Source organism: Leptonotus elevatus, chromosome 12, assembly GCF_054856555.1.
Source record: "Leptonotus elevatus isolate MCC_2025b chromosome 12, RoL_Lele_1.0, whole genome shotgun sequence".
Taxonomy (NCBI): Eukaryota; Metazoa; Chordata; class Actinopteri; order Syngnathiformes; family Syngnathidae; genus Leptonotus; species Leptonotus elevatus.
In genome coordinates, this window is record NC_141250.1 from 18,365,845 (window position 1) to 18,386,041 (window position 20,197).

Here is a 20,197-nt window from a genome sequence, read left to right on the forward strand (position 1 = left end):
GTTTTCTTGAAAAAAAATAACTGTAGCCATTGGACCTGTAACCTGAAACAGTTGGAACATGGACTGAAGCTGAGCAAAAACAGCTGAATCAACCACCTGTGAGCCAAATGGCTTGGCTTGCTCATTTCTGCTCCACCCTCATCCCAAACAGTGCCGGCTTACTGCATGTTTGCTGGGCTCGGATGACAAACAAAAGTGAGACGCGCACAACCCACTGCTGTCTGTATTAAAAGGATGGAACTAGAACGAGTGACAACATGAATCTCAGGAAAATATTTGTACTTGGGGGCTGTTCAAAACTTTAAAAAAAAAAATATATATGTCTCCTTTAAATCAAATGCAACCAAGATCCTGCGCAAACATACCAAATCAAGCCATCGAGGGAAATCTGGAGATTTGCTGGCTCACCTGTGACGAGCTCCCGCACCTCCACGTCGATGCTCTTCCTCAGCAGTCGGAGCAGGGCCGGGATACCTCCCGCGTTCCTCAGAGCGATTTTATTTTCGTCCATCACTTTTCCATACACGAGGTTCCTCAGAGCTCCACAGGAGTTCCGTTGGACCTCCAGGACTTTGTGGTCAAGCAGGTCGACCAGGTGCTTGACACCACCTAGGCGACATACCTGCAGGGAGAATCCATGTTTTTGATTCTGTCCAATCAGATTTTACAGATTTTTTTTAATCTGCTTTGGGGCTTAAAAATCAGCAGTGTTAGCCGTATATTAGCAATAGGAATGTTTCTATAAACAATCAGAGGTTAATTAACAGGCCCCCAAATCACGTCAGTATTTTTCTGTCCTCCGATTGGTTGGTCAAGGCAAGCCAAGTTCAACGAGCAAAATGCATTTGTAGCCATATACATCCATAATTGTGACGTGACATTGTGGAGGCGTGAAGAGGTACATTAAAGGTGCATTCAGTCAGTCAGGTTACCAAATGCCAGCCTGCCAACAGAGAATCATACATATACTCATGTCATAAAACTAATATTATGCGGATCCATAAAAAGAAAGCTTTCAAGCCTGAAGACGAAAATACATTTGAATGAGGTTATGCTGGGGGAAAAAAATCCATTATTCTTTTCATTAAATGGTGTGAATCATCTGTGACATTTATGAAAGTATGGCTGTAACAATATTTGTTTTGTTTTTTTGCACACTGCGATCAAAGCATACATCAGCCAAATGCTTTGAAAGACAAACTCAAGGTGAAGGCGAGAGCCACGTCATTTTTACAGATTCCGAATGCTTGCCACAATTTTTCTGTTCCCACGTAGAACATATTAGGTGAGGAACAAAACGTACTTAACTCATTCACTCCCAGCCATTTTCACTGAAGCAACCCCCTTCGCTCCCGGCTGTTTTACTGGATTATTATTTTTGTTCTATTGCTATAAAAACATGGAACCTACCAAAAGCAAGATTAGTCTCTTCTTTCATCAGGAAAAAAAACATATATTTCTACCTGTTTCTGTTTTGCAGCAATTAGCATTAGAATATAGCTAAGTTTCATCATTATTCATAAATCTGTGTAAAACTGTGGGGAAAAGAGCCTTCTTGCAACATGGCCATGGTTGATCTCTTATACTCTGCTGCCACCTGCTGGACGCTTTTGTAACATCTACCATTGCTTCAACCGTTCTTTTCAGTTCAGAGTCTGAATCAAAGCATGTATGCTCTAGCATTAAAAAAAAAACATAAAAAAACATATTTATACATTTTTGGGAGCAAATGAGTTAATTGCCTTGTTTGCTAGCCAGACATCCGGTCTGCAAACAAACACAGTGCACTTAGCTTCTGGTTAGCGGACATCATGGCTCATAATATGTTAAAAAGGAATATTTCCAAAATTGATTATTATAGCAAGCATGCCTTTGTTATTTGCAAAGCACACTTCGTGCCAGCAGGGTCATGACAATATGGGACACGTGCTTACCTCGGTCTTAATTCGGTTATCGCCAAAGCAGAGGTGCTGAAGATATGCGGCCGCGTTGGCCTGCACGGAAGGGAAGTGGTGCTGCAGCATGTGAATCACTTCTGTCAGCTCCGGGTCCCGCCATGCAAACTCCCTACAAACACAGGTTGATGTGTTACAACATGGAAATAGATCCAGAATGGAGAGAATCCCATTTCTTTAAACAGAAACAAAAAAAAAAAAAATTGAGTCAAATTTTTCTTCTTGAGTACCAAGCAAAATGTTCAGTTCACAAAACAAAAAAAACAAAACAAAACATTCCAAAAGAGGATTTAAGATGTTTAATGCCACTCCCATCTAATCATGAAACAAAAATAAATATATGTTGTGTATTTACCCAAACCACATAATTTAGCTAAGAAAATGCTGCTATCTTAATGCTAAAATAAAAATCAAAGATGCCATAGAAAGGCTAACAAATTTTGCATTGATGTAGTTCCTTTGAGAGAGAAAAATAAATAAATAAATAAATAAATATATATATATATAAATCAGAAATCAGAGCAAGCAAGGGCAGAGCCTACCTGGGGTCCTTCTGGATGCTGTCTATTGAGGGCGAGCGGGTGGGATCGTCTATGATCGCAGCCTGCCGACTGTAATTGGAATCGCACGGCCGGTACTGCGCCGAACGATACGGATCCGCATAGGTGGCGGCTGTGTTAAGGGCCAAGTTGTTTCTTTGGTAGGTCATGGCACTGCGCTGACTGGATGTCCGCTGGAGACTCCCCACGCCTGAGGCCAAAAAAGCAAAGCCCTCAGAAATGAAATCCAAACACGCTGCGCACGCAAACGGACAAATCCAGGTGAGATTGGCTGCATTCGAAGGTTAAGAACTCGAAGAGCCAGCTCAAAACTACAAAGGCGCAGCCGCTCCGGCGGACGCAGCAGATTCTCAAATCTGGAATCAATTAATGTTTCGGGTAAAACACGGCTCTCCCACGGTCTCACAAAAAAAAGCGACTCGTCTTCTTCAAAGGCCCGTTTTTCTCGTCGCTTTGTTTTAACAAGATTGCGTTTAGCCGGGAGGGATTGGGCCGCTTTTTGGGAAAAACAAAAATCAACCTGGGTGATGATTCGCAAATCCTCTCCTCTGCTCTCTTTCTCCCTGCCCTGTGCCACCGTATGCTTATAAGCTAATCTTGCCAAACACAGCGGAGTGGCAACGTTAAGCCGAGACCTGCCCGAAATAGCCAGATACCCACTTGTAAAGAAGGGAGTGTCTTACGACATGCCGAGTGGACGCTTATGCCTCCGCACAAAGTTCTTTCTCACATCTTTGCTCCTTTCATTACCTGAAAGTGATACAATGACCTCATTTTCTTTTTTTTTTTAATACAATAGCTCCAGAAGTATCTGCACTTTCACTTAAATACTGAGTGTGAATATTTTCACACATCAACTGAATCGTGCATGACTTCTGCTGTGTCGGTCAGATCTCCATCAACTCTGACCATTTCCTTTCTCCAAGTCCCTCCCACTTCCTACCAGAAGCCAACATGTCGGCGTGAATTGCTGCTCCAAAAATAACAATTTCCTCGCATGGCTGCTCTTGCGTAAAGGCCAATATAGCAGATGATTAGTATAAACATAGTGTACTCTAAATGCAATTTTAGCCTCACTATTTTTGATTTAAGCTCACATTTATTTTTCAGTCAAGGATCAATATCTATAAAAAGTGCCCATTTTGCACAGAGCAGGTACACCAAGCAATCTTCTACGGCATGGTTATAAATCAGAACAATAAAAGAAAGTAAGGAACTAGGGCGAGGTCATAACGCCTAGATCCCCCCCCCCACACACACACACACAAAATGCTTCTTTTATTAAGTAAAAAACTTAATACTGTATTTTGAGTTCATTAATTTTTTAATTTGTAAACAGACAATGCAGTTTCAGTTAATTTTATACACGTTTTTATATCTTATTTTTACTTTAATTTTGCCATTTTGTCTGTTTTTGTTGACTTTAAATACCCTCGTGGCCCAGCCCACCAAGGAACTAAAGAAACACACAGAAAACTAGAAAATCAGGCTTCCAAAGACCGGTCAATTGCACCTTGCAAACGTGTCGCCTTTTGTCAATATCTGTAAGCAGGCCGCAACACGTTACAGCGGCCCATCAACGGGGCTTCTTCACAGCTATCAATAGCTATTATTAGGAGACCTATCGGGCGTAATCACATTTTCAGTGTGCCAAGGAGGCTGCGGCGCGTGGTGGAGGTGTTGCATGCATGGACCCCGAGGACCACCTGAGTTTTTATTTATTTGATCAGACTCATTTAAATGGATGGATTTACATTGAAGCAAATTAAGGAATTTACAGCCATTTTCTAAAGCACTTGCCTTTGGGCTGGAAATCAAACCCGCGTCATCTACGCCAAAGGCAGAAGCATGTACCACGACACTACCAGTGAGTGTAACATTGTACAACACAGTCATTGTACACTTTTTTTTTATTATACTGGCTTTTATCCTGTATGTGATAATAACAATCAATTACAGGGACATATTTACATATAAATATGGACATATTTGTTTTACATTTTTCCCCACCAAACGGTTGTTGTCTATTTTTTTTTTTAACTCACACTAAAAACAATTTGATCAAAAAGGGACCAACACAATTTTTAGGGGTTATGCATTTGACCCTGCTTTTTGAGATAAAGAAATAACCCAAACACTTGAGTCAAATGACTAACCCACAAATTTGCACCCCCCGTCCCCCAAAAAGTAAATAAATAAATAAACGTAAAATAAATGGTGTACATTTGTACAAAACAACCCCAAAATGTGTCTGATTTTTTTTACGAACCCCCCGCAAAAAGGGTTGTTTTTGTGACTTCTATTATTTTCTTTTTAGGTTATTTATTTAGCGACAACAACAAAAAGGCGGGTAAAATAAATAACACCAAAAGTTACACAGAAAGTTGGGTTGAATAAATAACCCAAAAATGTGTTGGACAAAACAACCCACTTTGTTTTCTTCTTTTTCTTGTAGGATAGGCTATTAATTTGACACAAGTTTTTTGTATTACAGTAAATTAATAAGCCCCCCAAAAATTGGGTTAAAAAATTAACGAGGAAAAAAAAAATTGGGCTGGTCATTGTTTAACCCAATTTGGGTTATTTTTTACCCAATCGTTTTCAGAGTGTATTATTAACCAACATATACTGTCCGAGAAGTGTTGGAAACTGAAAAAACAAGATTTTTTTTTGACAATAATGACTGAAAATAGTTAGGTTACATATAATTGAGTAGGCCAAATTTGTTTAAAACAAAGTTGTAATGCGCGGAAGGAAGTGGTCAGCCACAAAAAAAAGTTGGCATGCAAATTAATTTCCGCAGCTCACCAGTTTTCTTTACTGAATCTCTCATGGCTCTAAGACCCTTGGAAAATAGATTTTGATTTCCAACTCATATCTCAAGGCACGACTGTATGTAGGCAGCCCCCAGGTAACAACACTATTTTCCAGAACAGCTAGTTAATTGGTGCCTTTTACGGCAGTGTGACATAACAATAATACCTGCCTGATATGTCAGAGCTCACTAAGCCTTTTGTGCCCAGAGCTGGAGGGAGCGAACGCGAGAAAAAAAAATAGACAGCAAGGGACAGGAATAATGAAAGGCACATTTGTGGCGCTAAAGGGCAGACAGGCTGTGATATTGTGTTCCTCAATAACAATGCACCCAAAGTCTACAGACACCAACGATGTAAAAAGCATGCCTGCTAAAACGTAGCGTATCATTTTCGTGTATCAAACCTGAGGCGCTCCTGCAGATGGTGCCCTGCTGCGTGTGACCCGGGCTGAGGTACAACGGGGCCTGGAACATGCGGTCCTCAAAGATGGGCGCAATGCGACGTTCTGGGGATATGCCGGACCTTAAGTCCTGGCCCAGTTGACTGGCATATACGTTCCGCATGCCTAACAAATACAAGAGAACGGCTATTAGATTGGAATGCGAAGATGAAATAGTGGTGAGGTTTGCTTTGCTTTCACAAAAAAACAAAAACAAAAAAAAAACAGCAAAGTACATATTTAAAGTTCTCACATCAGCGACGCTCGATACACTGTGAAGCCCACAGGACCGGTATACAGTTGGCGATTAACTGCTCATTGAACATTTCATCAGCCTCCGCCTGCCTCGTGGGTCCACTCCTACTGTACGAGCTAACATTGCGACAAAGCCATTTCACCGTGCACAACAAACAAAACGAAGGCTTTCCTATCATTTTCTTGTAGATACACACACATACTACAAAGAGTATTGAAACGAAATTACGAGAATAATGTGCAAGTGAGGAGATAAGTAATTAGAAAAGAAAACTAAAATGCAATCAAATATATGGATTTCACTCCCAGTTAAAGTTTACTGGGAAATAAAGCAGGAATAAAATTAAAGTTGAATACATATCGTATCGTATATTTAACATTCAATCTACCTTGTCTAGCCCGCTAGCTTAATGCTAACACAAATAGGAAATGCCACAGGCAGGCTACCGAAAACTAGCATTGAGGTTGCCGTATTTGAACACAAGCAATAGCAACACATGGAGCCTGTAAACAGTCTTCTATCTTCTGTTATTAAAAAAAACCCATAATAAAAAAATAAAAAAAAAACTTAACTGTGACGTCCTTCTTCTGTTTCATCATCAAATATGTGTAGGATGTTGTCGGGCCTGACTGACATGCATTTTTTCAGGTTAACGATGATTCTGATATGTGGTAGAATAAATTTATGATAACCAATTCATTGGGCAAATTAATAAAAAAATATACACTGAATAAAATAATTTCATTTTTGGGCCTTACAATAAAGATGTGAGTAATAAGCAGGACATTTGACTATTTTGTTGTTTAGTATTTAACTTTACAAAAGAGACAAAAAAATGACATTTTTAATCGCAACTAATCACATTTTCTACTTTCTACTGCTTCGACTATTTTCTACAAAGCTTGTAACAGATATTTAAATGAGTAAAATCTTAGAATTGACGTAAAACCAAATATAATGTATATATACAATCCTGTGTGTGCCTTTTTACAGTTTATACCCGGCGGCCTGTTGCGCGTCGGCTTGACAAAACAGAACCGGGAGAAAGCAGGCGGATTTTGGAATTGATAATAGTCGTGAGCTTTCAAACGTTGGCGAACACGGCCCGAAGCATCCTCTGCATCGACAGTGACAGGAAATTACCAAGAAGCGCACGAAAGACTCGCGACACCCTAGTGCGCTTGAGCCAAGGCGATGAAGTCAAGTGAATGTGGAAGGAGAGGAAGCGCGAGGCCCCCCCGGCGCACTCCATCATTATTTGTCAGATGGGCGAACAGCTGTAGCGAGGAGCGGCGCACCTTGCCGGCCATCCGGCATCGGCAGCCACTGGAAGCAGTCGTGCGAGAAAAGGGGGCGGGAAAGGGGCATGCCAAAGACAGGTGTAGGGAAAATGTGGTTTGCACCAGTATAGCACAATGCTTGTTAAGGTAATCCCAGATTACCAGCATAACCTGGTTTCTCACGGAAGCCTTCTTACACAAGTGCTTGGCCAGGCCATTTACAGGACTGGGTTTGAGATGCTCAATGACAAAACAAAAACAACAACAAAATGTGCAAAAATGGACCTGGGGAATTAAAATGTGTGCGTACACACAGGTCCGCAAAGGACAACCATGCACACATGCGGCGACTGCAGCAGGCACAACGCACACGCACAAAAACCAGGATAGAAAAGAGAAAGGTTCACCTTGAACGTCATCATCCACCAGAGCGTCTGAAGATATCCCCAGGCAGCACAAAGTCAAGCACATAGTCAGTTCACCTTACAGCATCAGGACTGCAGAACGACTTGTTTTTCACAGCGTAACGTGCTTTGCGATAACTATGGTTTCATTGTTTTTTTGTTTGTTTTCTGTCAAAAAGCTGTTGTTTTATCAAAGGGGACAAAATGGAGTAACTATGAAGGGCAATGGGAATACATTTATCATACTGAGGAAATGTTCTGTCAGCTTGTATACAAAATATTGCTTAAACGGTGCTCCATCCTTGATTTACGCAACAGAAATTGCTATAGCTAGGCTAACGAAACTAGCATGGCTGTTGACGTAGTGAGAAACCTTTACATAAATGTGACATAAATTGTGGAGTATCTTGCTATTTATACTCATACTTATTACTGGTGGTGAAAATATACGCCTGTAAGTATTGCTGTGTGCTCTGTTTGTATGTGTTGCTGGTCCGTGTGTGTTAAAGTAGCTGTGCCTTGAAGGTTTAGAACTACTGTCAAATTTATGCTAATTCACCTTTGCCCATCTATAGCGGTTCACATTATTATGTTAGCAATAAGCTAGTTAGTACGCTGCCTTGCAATTGGCTGGAAAACAGTCACCACCTCTGAAGGTTTAAAACTACTGTCAAATTTATGCTAATTCCCCTTTGCCCATCTATAGCGGTTCACGTTATATGTTAGCAATAAGCTAGTCAGTAAGCTGCCTTGCAATTGGCTGGCAAACAGTCACCACCTCGCACTGAAAATTCAGTTAGGTAAGGATCCACCTAACAGATTTAAAGAATGACAAATAATTTAGAACATACTAGAAGTTATCTTCAATTGTTTTAAGTTAATGCCATTGCCACAAAAAAATAAAACTAAGTCTAAATTCCTATTTTTATACCAGGGGAAGCAACAGAAACAGTTTGCTGTTTTGACGAGGCATAAAAAAAACCATGTGGTCTCATTTGGACTGTTTTCTACATTTTCCACTGTTTTCAACCACTGTCGCACACAACCACTAGTACCGCCTCAGATTATGGGGTCGCTGCAAACAGCATTTTGAAGCCTTCAGAAAAATACATACAGTGGTACCTTGTAGGGTTGTCAAAAGTATCGATACTTACGTCGTATCTGGATACAATATCACTTTGTCATGCTATTGATACTATCGATACATGGGCCTGCAGCGCCTCGTGTTTTTGTTATTAGCCATTAGCCGGCTACCGCGGTTATGTCAGTGAATGTGTACCTACTTCAAGTTGTGCGCGTTTACTATTACTACAACGGTGGTCGTTTGCAAAATAAAAAAAATGACATTATAAGAAATTATGAAATTAAAATTATATTTCGAATAACATTTCTAGCAAAATTGCCACTTTTTCTAGTACTGTTATTTACTTTATTCGTGTAAAATTACAACTTTATTTTCGTTATGACTTTTTTTTCTCCAAATAAAATTATGACTTTATTAAGAAAACCTGCACTTACTATTTTACATTACTTTATTCTAATAAACTAAGATTTTAGGATATATAAGTATTTTTTCCCCCCAGAAATCTTCCACTTTTGTTGATAAATTATTGCTGCTCTTGTATTATTGCCATTTTTAATACACTTTATTCTATGAAATTTATGACCATACTGTCGTTTTTTAAGAAAATGACAAGTTAATTTTCATTGTAATGTTATAATTGTACAACTTTATTCCGAAAAATTTAGAACACTACTTGGCAAACCTTTATTCTCATAAACTAAGATTTCAGAATTTTACGGCCTAGAGAAAAACTGATTTTGTTTTTGTAAAAAGAAATATGACCCCCCCCAAGTAAAATTATTAATCTTTTCTAGAAATCTTCCACTTTTTCTTGTGAAATTATTGCTGTTCTTGTAATATTGCAATTTTAGACTTTGGAAAATTCCGTTACAGTTGATGACATACGCTTGCGTGTGTTTTGTACCTGCGAGGCTGTCAGGCCGCATCCTCCTCTCATAAACGTCGTACCCCTGCGGCCTGAAGGCGTCGGCGTTGTGGATGACAGAGCGCGGCAAAGTGGAGCTGTAGTGCTGGGGTACGGCCACCATGCTCGCTCGCACCGGAGACGACTGACTGGGTGGCTTGCAAGTCTGATAGTTTTCCGTCAGGGTCAAAGGGGAGCCCATGCGGCCCGACGACGAGCCGACCGAGGCCTGGTAGGGCGACGTGGTTCGGCTGGTGCTGCCCGGTCTGGAATTGGCGGAACCCACCCGTCGCAGAGCGGCGGGGGAGTTTTTCTGGGTGGTGAGAGGCGAGCCGCCGGCGGTACCGGTACGCTGGACGGGGGAGGGCAAGGTGGTGGAGAAGATGCAGGAGAGGGGTTTGGGTTCCGTGACGATGGCCGAGCCGTAGCCGCTGCCGGCCGAGGCGCGCAGGGAGCCGTAGGAGGGCGACATGTTGCTGACGTGGGACGGCGAGTGAGAGCGAGAAGGCACTGAGCTGACTCTCCGCATCGCGCGGCCGGGCACTGCCGCGCCCACTGATGGGACCTGAACCACAACGAAAACCACATGTGTCAAATTGTCATTTAGAGGTTTGCAAAGTCCAAAGATGTCACACGATGAGTGACTGAGAACTAGAGTGAATGTGATAAACAATTTTAAAAAGTTTCGACAGTTCTATCGATAGTGAAACCAACAAGGGTCCAACATACCTGTGTCGAGGCCTGCCCCTCCGCCCTGGCTGTCTTGACGGGGGTGCTTGTGCTTGTGCTTGTACCCGCGCCGGGGAAGGAGTGCTGCATCCTCAGCTCAGATTTGACCACATTCTGGTTGCCGTGGTAGCCGCTAGTCGCATCCTGGTAGCCGCTGTCTGAGTAGGAATTCATCTGAGTTGAACTACGCGAGTTCCCCGCGGACCCTGAAAGCAGCAAGTACATAATTGAGCCTTTTATACTGTAAAAGTCGTGACCTTTAACTATAGAAGAGTGACTAATGACGTATGTCACAGCAGGAGGGTCAGAATCACTTCAGTGGGTCATTTTCGCATAATTAGATCAATAACGGTAAAGACTCACGCCACTGAATTTTCCTTTAGAATAACAATTAACACATTCACCGCCATAGACGGCTATAGATGTCAAAGATACATTTTTACTGGACGAAGCGAATACGGTAATTTTATTGATATGGTTATGAGATATAGGCAGTTTGTTTAGTGATAGACCGATATGTTTTTTTTGTTTTTTTTTATTAGTAGTCAAGGAGGCTGATTTTTAACATTAACTCCCAAAAACGTATAAATATGTTCTATTTGAAATGTTTTAAGTGTCCCAAAGATGAATATATAAGTTTTTGTTTTTTTGTTTTTTTTATGTTAGAGCATTCAGAAGGCTTTGATACAACCTCTAAACAAAGAATGATTGAAGAAATGTTGGCCAGCAGGTGGCACCAGAGCAAAATAGATAAACCAGGGCCATTTTGAAAAAAAAATATTTACTCACAAATTTTAAATAGATTTGTGAATAATGATGAAACTTAGCTATAGTCTAATACTAATTGCTGCAAAACGATAACAGAAAAAAATACACTTTTTTCCCCGATGAAAAAAGAGACTCTAATCTTTCTTTTGGTAGATTCAATTTTTTAACAGCAATAAAACACAATATTCTGTGGGCCTTGCAAAATCAGTCAAAATCCAGTAAAACAGCCGGGAGTGAAGGGAATTGCACGAGTTAAACATTGATAACAAACTATTACCAAATTAAATGAAAGCCATTAACTTTTATTAAAGCCCTTGCATGTGGGAAAGGAGAGCCACAGTCGGCCATGTATTTCATCCGGGGGTAACAGTGAGCACACTCGCACAGATGCTGTTGTTGGCCACAGCTCACTCCCCCACACACTCACACGCCTGGAGGCGTCAGGGAGAGAAACAGTCAAAGAGGAATCCGTTTGACTTGAGACTACGAGTGCATATTAAGCATATGGCCACTTGATTACCTGCTATGCCCCTCCTTTCATTTCTGCAACATTAAGCTGATAATCATGCAGAGTTCAGGTTATGTATTTTACGGCCCTGTGCATTTTATTGTGTCGTTTAAATAGCCTCAGCCAATTACTCCCTCCACATACATACAGAATAGACCAAAGGCCAATGTATTTTGCCCATAATCACAAATCATCACTGTGGCAATAGCAAGTGAGATCATCATCCAATGACTAGAAATGCTAACTTAATATTCCAACCAATCAAGTTTCACTTTTCTGTTCATTCGTTGATTTAGGTCAGTGGATCTCCGGGGGCTTGAAAAAAGACCCTAACGAGGATTTTTTGTCAGTTAAGTAATTAACTCATTCCCTCCCAGTCATTTTCACTGAAGCAACCCCCTTCGCTCCCGGCTGTTTTACTGGATTTTGACTGATTTTGCAAAGGCCCACAGAATATTGTGTTCTATTGCTATACAAACATACCGACCAAAAGAAAGATTAGAGTCTCTTCTTTCATTGGGGGAAAAAAGTATATTTCTATCTGTTTCCGTTTTGCAGCAATTAGCATTAAAATATAGCTGAGTTTCATCGTTGTTCACAAATCAGTTTAAAACACTGGGGAAAATAGCTTTTTTTTTTGCAAAATGGCCCTGGTTGATCTCTTATACTCTGCTGCCACCCACTGTCCTTGTTTTTGTAATAACTACCATTGCTTCAAGCATTCTCTTCAGTGCAGAGGTGGCATCAAAGCCTTCTGTATGCTCTGGCATAAAAACAACAACATAAAAAACATAAATGTGTCTTTGGGAGCATGGTAAAATTTAAAATAGAACGTATTTATACGTTTTTGGGAGCACATGAGTTAAGTTACACTTAAGACCAAGTAATCAGTAAGGTAATACGTAATTTTTTTAAAGAAACTGTGGCAACGCTGGGCCACTGGGTCACTATTAGTATTATAAACCTGGGTAGCATAGTGGATATATATATATTCATAGCAGTAAACATATCTACCACACAGTGGTGGATCCAGTTTGAAGCTCAGTTTGAATGTGGAGTTAGCAACTGTTGATTCTCACAACCTAAAAAACGAGCATGTCAGCTTTACTCAAGACCCTTTTGTCTAATATGTCTCTGTGCCCTTCGATTGTCCAGTATGTGCCTTGCCTCTTGCCCAAAGTCGAGATCATCATTTTGCAGCGTGAAATTCTTCCATATTCTTGCGAGAGCTCACAAACGGCAGACATCTAAAAATTGACAACAATGCCTTCATTTAGAAATGTGACGGGGGGGGGGGATTATTGTTCTCTGGTCTTAGTCCACATGAGGTGTGACTGCATTGACATTGCTGGCGGCTGGTTTCCACGGCAACACCTCCGTCGTGTACAGTGACTCACAAGGCCAATAAGGAACCCGAGAGAGACACACATCACGCCGGGCCACGTAAAGATCGGAACAATCAATACCGAGCATAACAGCAATTATTTCGTTTGCACTCCTCCACCGCCAATCAAACGAGCAAATGACTTACAACAGTTTTCTCAAAAAGCCCAAAGGCTTTTTCTGACAAGATCGAAACAAGATTAATGACCATTACAGAATTGTTCATTTTTGCAATTAATAAGCCATGAAATGCATTGGTAATAATTCATTACCATCTACTTTTGATGCTTTTGAGGATGTGAAGCGAACAAATAGAAGCTTTTAGAGAAATCCCTTAAGCCGGTGTTGTCTCCAAACCGGAGCTCAGAGGAGGAAAGAAGAAGAAAAATGCCAGAGGCTGACAATTAGCTCGCCCATCTTACAATTGCAAACGTTACAAGTTCTCCTTTATTTCACAGGATGCACAATGGCACATGCACACAGGTGATAAGCATGAAACATGCATGTGCCGGAAGATATTGTGACAGTGCATTTGAATGTTGTGGAGCACCGCTTCGCAAAGTCTGGTACTTCCCCAATCACAAAATTTAATGTGCAAACTGTGCATAATGTTACAGTGGCTTTAAATGTAATAATTAAAAATATATATATTTTCTTTCTTTTTCTTTTTTTTAATCTAGTACATTTGTTATTAGGGTTGAAAAGTTTTGAAAAATAATCTAACTGCAATTTCTTTCCCCGAGATATAATTATTGCAATTTAAAATAGGGTAATTTTTTTTTCGAGGTCCTTTTTTCGGTGCATTTTTTAAAGATTTTTTAAAACAATTCTATGCAGCCTCGCTTGTCTAAATATGGCATTCTGGTTAATATTGCGTTAGTGGGAATATGAGTTAAGCAGCAAAATACAGCCGTTTTTATCCATTTTGGGGGGGCGGCCATTTTGTCACTTGCTGTCGAATGAAGTTGACATCACAGTTGCTCCGGTAACAGCCAATCACAGCGCAGCTTCAGAAAACCGGAGCTGTGATTGGCAATTAGCAATATTGATGTCATCTTTAGTCGACAGCAAGTGGCAAAATGGCCGCCCCAGGGATGGATTTTGCTTCATAACTCTTCCACAAATGTAACATTAATCAGAAGGTCACATATAACGTAATATTGTCATGAAATGTTTATGGTTGACTTCCACTTTAACAAACACAAGCAATACATTAATTTGTAGTACAATAAACAAGAACAGATTTATTATGCATACTGTAAACATTTTAGTATGTAGGCGAGCGATATGAACTTGTTTTTTTTTTTTTTCAAACTGGATTCTACTACATTGTAATGACAATTTGAATTTGAATAACTGTCCTATTTGTTATGTAAAGCTAAATGTAAAGTACAATAAATTAGCATTTAATTTATTTGAATGTTGGTTGTGGCAGTGGTACGAGTAAGTAAGTAGGACAGTAAAAGTATATTTTGAAGTGGCACTTGGTGTAAAATGGTAAACAACCACTGTTGTGGATAGATTCAAGTTAAGGCATCCTACGTCATATATTGTAAGTGGGTCCACCACAATATTAAACCAGCAATCCATATTTTTGCCAAATGATTTTGTACATCCGCACAGCACCATATTTAGATTGTGCGCAAGCAATTTATGAAAAGGCAAAGTACCCGTTTCATAAAAATAAAAAGCAATTTCCAACCTACCGGCAGTTCTCCAAGGCAGGGACTTCTCAGATGAGCTGCAAGGGGAGAAGAGGAAATGAAAAAGTAAATATGGGCTCGGTGACAGTGACACGTTTTTTACCAAGTACATTTTTCATTGGCCTTTCAGGACAGGGTCACAGATGGTAATCGCTGCTTTCGGGGATATCACGACCCGAGTCATCCGATGTAACGCTTACAAATCAGATGTAAGGAGCACCTTTGTTTATCTCGCCGTAAGGAGCACTTCTGTCACCTTTGTTTATCTCGCCGTAAAGGTGCCTTTTGTGTGAGACGTGCTCATTTGTTAGACGGCTTGACAACAAAAGCAATTTCATAACGGAGCAGTGCAAGGAGTGAGGCATTACTGGTATAATCTTTTTCTGACGTTGTAAGGTGTTAATGTCTAAAAAAGAAAAAAGAAAAGCCAGATTGTTATTTTTTTTAGACTTTAACAAAACACAACAGAAGACAAAGACGATGAATGACAATTAATCGCTCTGTTAAACAAATACAAAATGAAAAAGTATTGTAAACAGTCAAATGTTTTTCCTTTTCACACTGCACTTATTACCCAGTGATTAAGAGTCGCGCAGCAATGTGAAATGATCGGTTGCCAGCGTGGCCAAATTTGGGCGTGCTGACGTAGCAGCCTACCAGGAAGTGAGGCTGAGATTTTGCCATTGGTTAACTCGCACCAGATCTATCTTATCTTTCATTGTTACAAAAGAAGGCCCTGACTTTGCTCATTTCAACACGAGCAGCAGCGAAAAACCAATAACTCGGCGGGAACTTGGATAGTTTAATAATGCAGTTACTTGCAAATAAAAAAAACTTTTTTAAACACTAAATCACTTTGCCAGTTCCCCCCCAATTGGAGGTGTGCCGTGGTCCCCTTCCCTTGCCACCACGTCATGCTGTGCCCCACTAAATGCAGTGTGAAAAGGGGTTTAAGAGACAAAAAATGTTTTATTCAATATATGTATTTTATTAATCGGTCAATTAATTGGTAAACAGAATACGAAACTAAATAACTAAAACAAAAATTGAAAAAACATAAAAGCTTATTAAAAAAAAAAAATAACAAACTACATTTTACATTTACAAAACTAACTAAAACTAACTGCAATTATCGTGAAAATGTCCTTAGCTTTCATCTTTGGTCATTAATTTAATTCGATTAGATTATAATTCATTTAGAGCCTTTGAGTTGATTTTAAATGTGATTTAAGTATATTTATTTATACAATTAGGACGTTTCAAAGTGAATGGCACAGAAGTGATGTCATCGAGCAGCAGCCAATAGAAAAGCACCATCAGAATTTTGTGTGTTTGACTTTTGACTCCAATGGCTTGCCTTGCCTGCTTTTTCATTTAATTCAACCGAAACGCACTGCTAGGTAAGAAGTGCGTTACTTTTTTCTTTTTACCATATTTATTCAATCTTGTACACAAGTAATAAAATTTTTGTAACTAACTCAAACTAAAATAAAACCAAGCATTTTTTAAATAACTAATACAAATAACAGAGCTGCCCTGAAAACTAAATAAATTTAAAAAACACAACTGAAAACAAAATAAAAAGGACAATGAAAATAGAAAAAAAAAATTAAAATAGCCCTGATCAGAATCTTATCCTGCTAAATTTCGGAATTGGCCGTAAAAGATTCATATCAGTGAAAATAAGAATTGTGAAACAATGACATTCATATATCAAATTAAAGTGCTTGTTTTCTTGGAAAAGCAGAGCCACAAAAAGCCAGGCAGGTTCACAAGATATACGACTGCTACAACAGAAAACCATAATAAGAGAATAATAGCCACTTCATCATTTAGAAAAACACTCTGTGACCAGAATGAAAGCACTTCCCTTTGTGTGATGTTGAGGAGAAAAAATGCCGGGCGTTACAATCAAGCAGCCGTCATTACGGCGAACCCTATACGGCTCGATAATGAGCTTCAAGTTAATGGCCACATGCAGGCAATTAAAAGGAGTCGGTTGGACGAGATGTGCTCCACTGAGCCACGGAGATACCTTGATGACAAGAAATGGCGCCTGCTGAATGCCAACTGGATGGCGAAGGGTAGATAATGTGAGCTTATTGGTAGGCCTGTCAGGATAACACATTTCTCAGGACCATATAATATTTTCTCAGAAGCTTATCACGATAAACGATGCTATCGTTCAAGTTGGGTTTTCGTCTGGCTTGAATTGGAAATATTCCCACAAGCGCTGCGGCATTCAACTTTGTAACTCATTCTATTTATGCCGCTCGGCTACAGCCGTTGGAAAACGTCGCTTCAAGTCTTCTAATTATTTCTTTCTCTCTTCTTCGACACTGTTTTGTCTGCGTACTGAAATCGAGCATCTCCAAGAGAAACCCTAGTGCGCGCCCTAATCCCTGCCGTAACCCCGCTGGGCTATTGAGCCCCGCGGCGGGACTCGAAATGTTCGAGCTAATCTCCATTTGCTCACAAATGCCCAATGACAGCCATTTAATTTGTTTGTGCTGGGCTCTAAAAAAGCTGTGTAAATCACGATGGTGCCCTGTGGGGGGGGTGCTGAAATTTAGGAGAGTTCCTATACTTAAGCACAGTGTTCATTTTCAATTTGTGCATGTTACAGACTTACAATAATAATAAATGTTTGTTTGTTTTTTACTCATTTGCTCCCAAAAACATATAAAAACGTTCTATTTTAAATAATGCCACGGTCCCAAAAACGGATTTATTTTTATGTTTCGATGCTGCTAGAGAATACAAAAGGCTTTGATGCAGCTTCTGACCTGAAGAGGTGGCTTGAAGCAATGGTAGCTATTACAAAAACGACCAGCAGGTGGCAGCAGAGTATAAGAGATCAACCAGGGCCAAGTTGCAATAAGCTCTTTCCCCCACTGTTTTCAACAGGTTTGTGAATAATGATGAAACTTAGCTATATATTCTAATGCTAAATGCTGCAAAACGGAAACAGAAATATACTTTATTTTCCTGATGAAAAAGTGTGGGCCTTGCAAAATCAGTCAAAATCCAGTAAAACAGCAGGGAGCGCAGGGGGTTGCTTCAATGAAAATGGCTGGGAGTCAATGAGTTAATAGGGGTAACGATACCTGTAGTACATTTGATAAATAAAATGCTCGTTTAACACAATGAGAAAAAAAACTGTGAACGGCAGATTAGGTGGTACTTTACGTAAAAATTATGAGCACCACTGAACTAAATGATTATTACCATCATCAATAAAGGAAATGCGTATTTGGGTAAGTAATATGCATTTTTACAAGTTTTACAAGTCATTTTATTATCCATGTGCAAAACTTTTCATCAGAATTTCTTTCTTTTCTTTTTTTTAACGAGGTCAATGTCATGAGAATGCACACGCAACGTAATATCCGAAAATGAGTATGTGCCTTTAGCAAAATCTTGCTTTGAAGATATTTGACCTACAAAAGATACACAGCGTAAGCGCAAGATTTAAGTCTGAACTTGAGTGCGAGAAAAATGAAAAATGAAAAAGCACGACATTTCAAAAAGTAAATATGACGATTTTTCAAGTGGAACCAGAGATTGATTCAGGCACTCTGAGTTCTTGTTGTGTTTGGTTTGAAGGACTGCAAGCGTAATAACAGCTGCTTTGAGTGAAATACATTTTCACAACAACAACAAAAACATACAAGGATGTTCTTTGTAGTACACGGCTTTACGATAAAATCATGTTGAAAATACAGTTGTGCTTTGAGGTGCATGTTTAATTCATTCCATGGCCATGCTTGTAACTCAAAACACCGACTCAAATCATCTTTCCTCATTGAAATGAATGGAAATGCCTTTAATCTGTTCCAGCCTCCCAAATAAAAACACATGTGTTGCAATGTTGTTGTTTTTTTTAAAACACACTCTATATTATTGTGCTTTATGGAATAAATTACATAAACATTTTAAAACTAAATAGTTTTTATCACGTTTTTTGTTGTTGCTTCTATTCAATTGAGTTTTCTATGAATTCCAATGCACGCCATTTTGTTTAACGCCCCACTCAAATCACACAAGAAACATCCTCAAAAAGGAGAAAACAGAAGCGGTGTATTTATTGCAGCCAGGAGCCACTGACCTCACGAATTAATCTTTGCCAAAGTATTTTTAGAAGTACACCACGTTTACGCCACGTTCCCAAATAAGTCCGCAAAGAGCCAATGGGAAGCAGATGAGTCAGAGTGTCGTTGTTAGTGTTGTACAGTGTATCCAAACACTGGCTGCGGTTCAACTTCACATCTAAACACAGTTTGCTTGCAAAGCTAAGCGCCACAAATGCTTCACGTCATCAAATGGTGGCAACCGTTTGAAGATTAAAAAAAAAAAAAAAAAGTACAAATAATCACTTGATGATGAGCCAGAATGATGGCAAAGCACTGCTGGGGCACACATGTTGAACATGCAAACCCAGTCTGTTTTTCACTTTGGCGTTTTAATATCATAGAATGCATCAGTGTACTTGATTTACATCTTTTAATCTTTTACTGTATCATCTCATCACAAGATTGTAACTACGCATACAGTCTGTTCAAACTGTTTAAAATCCTGTACAGTATTATTTTTTACTTTTAATGTACAGTACATTTTTAAGGACAGTTCAGTTGTATTTAGCTTTCAATGATTGTTTTTATTGAATCAGCAATGAGTTCCATCCGGCTTTTCAGGCTCTTTATGGCATCATCCGAGCATATGCATTATGATGTGATTCATAAAACTACTTACAGTAAACGTTTCATTTGTCGCTAATGGCTAAACATTTTTTTTTGAGGCTCATGAAGATTCCGATATTTGGCAGGAAAAAAAATACAATTACAGATTTATCGGACGATTACTTTAAAAAAATAAATAATGAATAAAAAAACTTATTTTTGGTTCCTTGACAACAGCAAAGAATGATTAATTACAGTCAGAAAATGTTATTGTTTTACTTCGTTTAGCTTTACAACATGGACAAAAATCTGGAAAAATCTCAAGAATTTTTTTTGTATATATATATTTTTTTGCTGGCTGCTCTTCGCTTATTTCCTTCATTTTCCCAACAGATACTTAAAAATTGGAAGTTTAAAAACAATACAAAAAAATTCTTCATATAACTGACATCAGATCAAATAAAAAATACATATTGTATTGTACCGCCCTGAATAAAGAACTCCAACAAAGCGGGCTGACAAAATGGCGATATTGCGAGCGTATGGTCGTAGTGCTGCGTTTTTGAAGAGTGCAGAGAAGTATTTGAAGTTGCTGCACACCTGCGCCAATAGAAGCCAACTCTTGAGTTGTGCAGTCTTGCTGGCGCGTTTTGTTGCTTCGCAGCCTCGAGGGCAACAATATATCATCATGCACGGCCCAGACAACATCCTAATACCAGCCTCTTTTGA

At 39.5% G+C, this 20,197-nt stretch overlaps 1 protein-coding gene across 6 annotated transcripts in view; it reads right to left on the reverse strand.

The window, feature by feature from the left end:
* LOC147164872 (plakophilin-4-like) overlaps positions 1 to 20,197 on the reverse strand; it is a 70,115-nt gene that overhangs the window by 15,196 nt on the left and 34,722 nt on the right. For 5 of the 6 annotated variants that reach the window (XM_086090880.1, XM_086090881.1, XM_086090884.1 and 2 more), the window contains 8 exons: positions 14,793 to 14,827; positions 10,428 to 10,633; positions 9,699 to 10,263; positions 7,714 to 7,740; positions 5,735 to 5,896; positions 2,498 to 2,705; positions 1,935 to 2,067; positions 409 to 622 (listed from right to left, as the gene is read on the reverse strand). In XM_086090880.1, coding sequence (XP_085947006.1) covers positions 409 to 622; positions 1,935 to 2,067; positions 2,498 to 2,705; positions 5,735 to 5,896; positions 7,714 to 7,740; positions 9,699 to 10,263; positions 10,428 to 10,633; positions 14,793 to 14,827 — 1,550 coding nt within the window. The remainder of the gene's footprint in view (positions 1 to 408; positions 623 to 1,934; positions 2,068 to 2,497; positions 2,706 to 5,734; positions 5,897 to 7,713; positions 7,741 to 9,698; positions 10,264 to 10,427; positions 10,634 to 14,792; positions 14,828 to 20,197) is intronic. The other variant, XM_086090883.1, reaches the window with a different exon arrangement.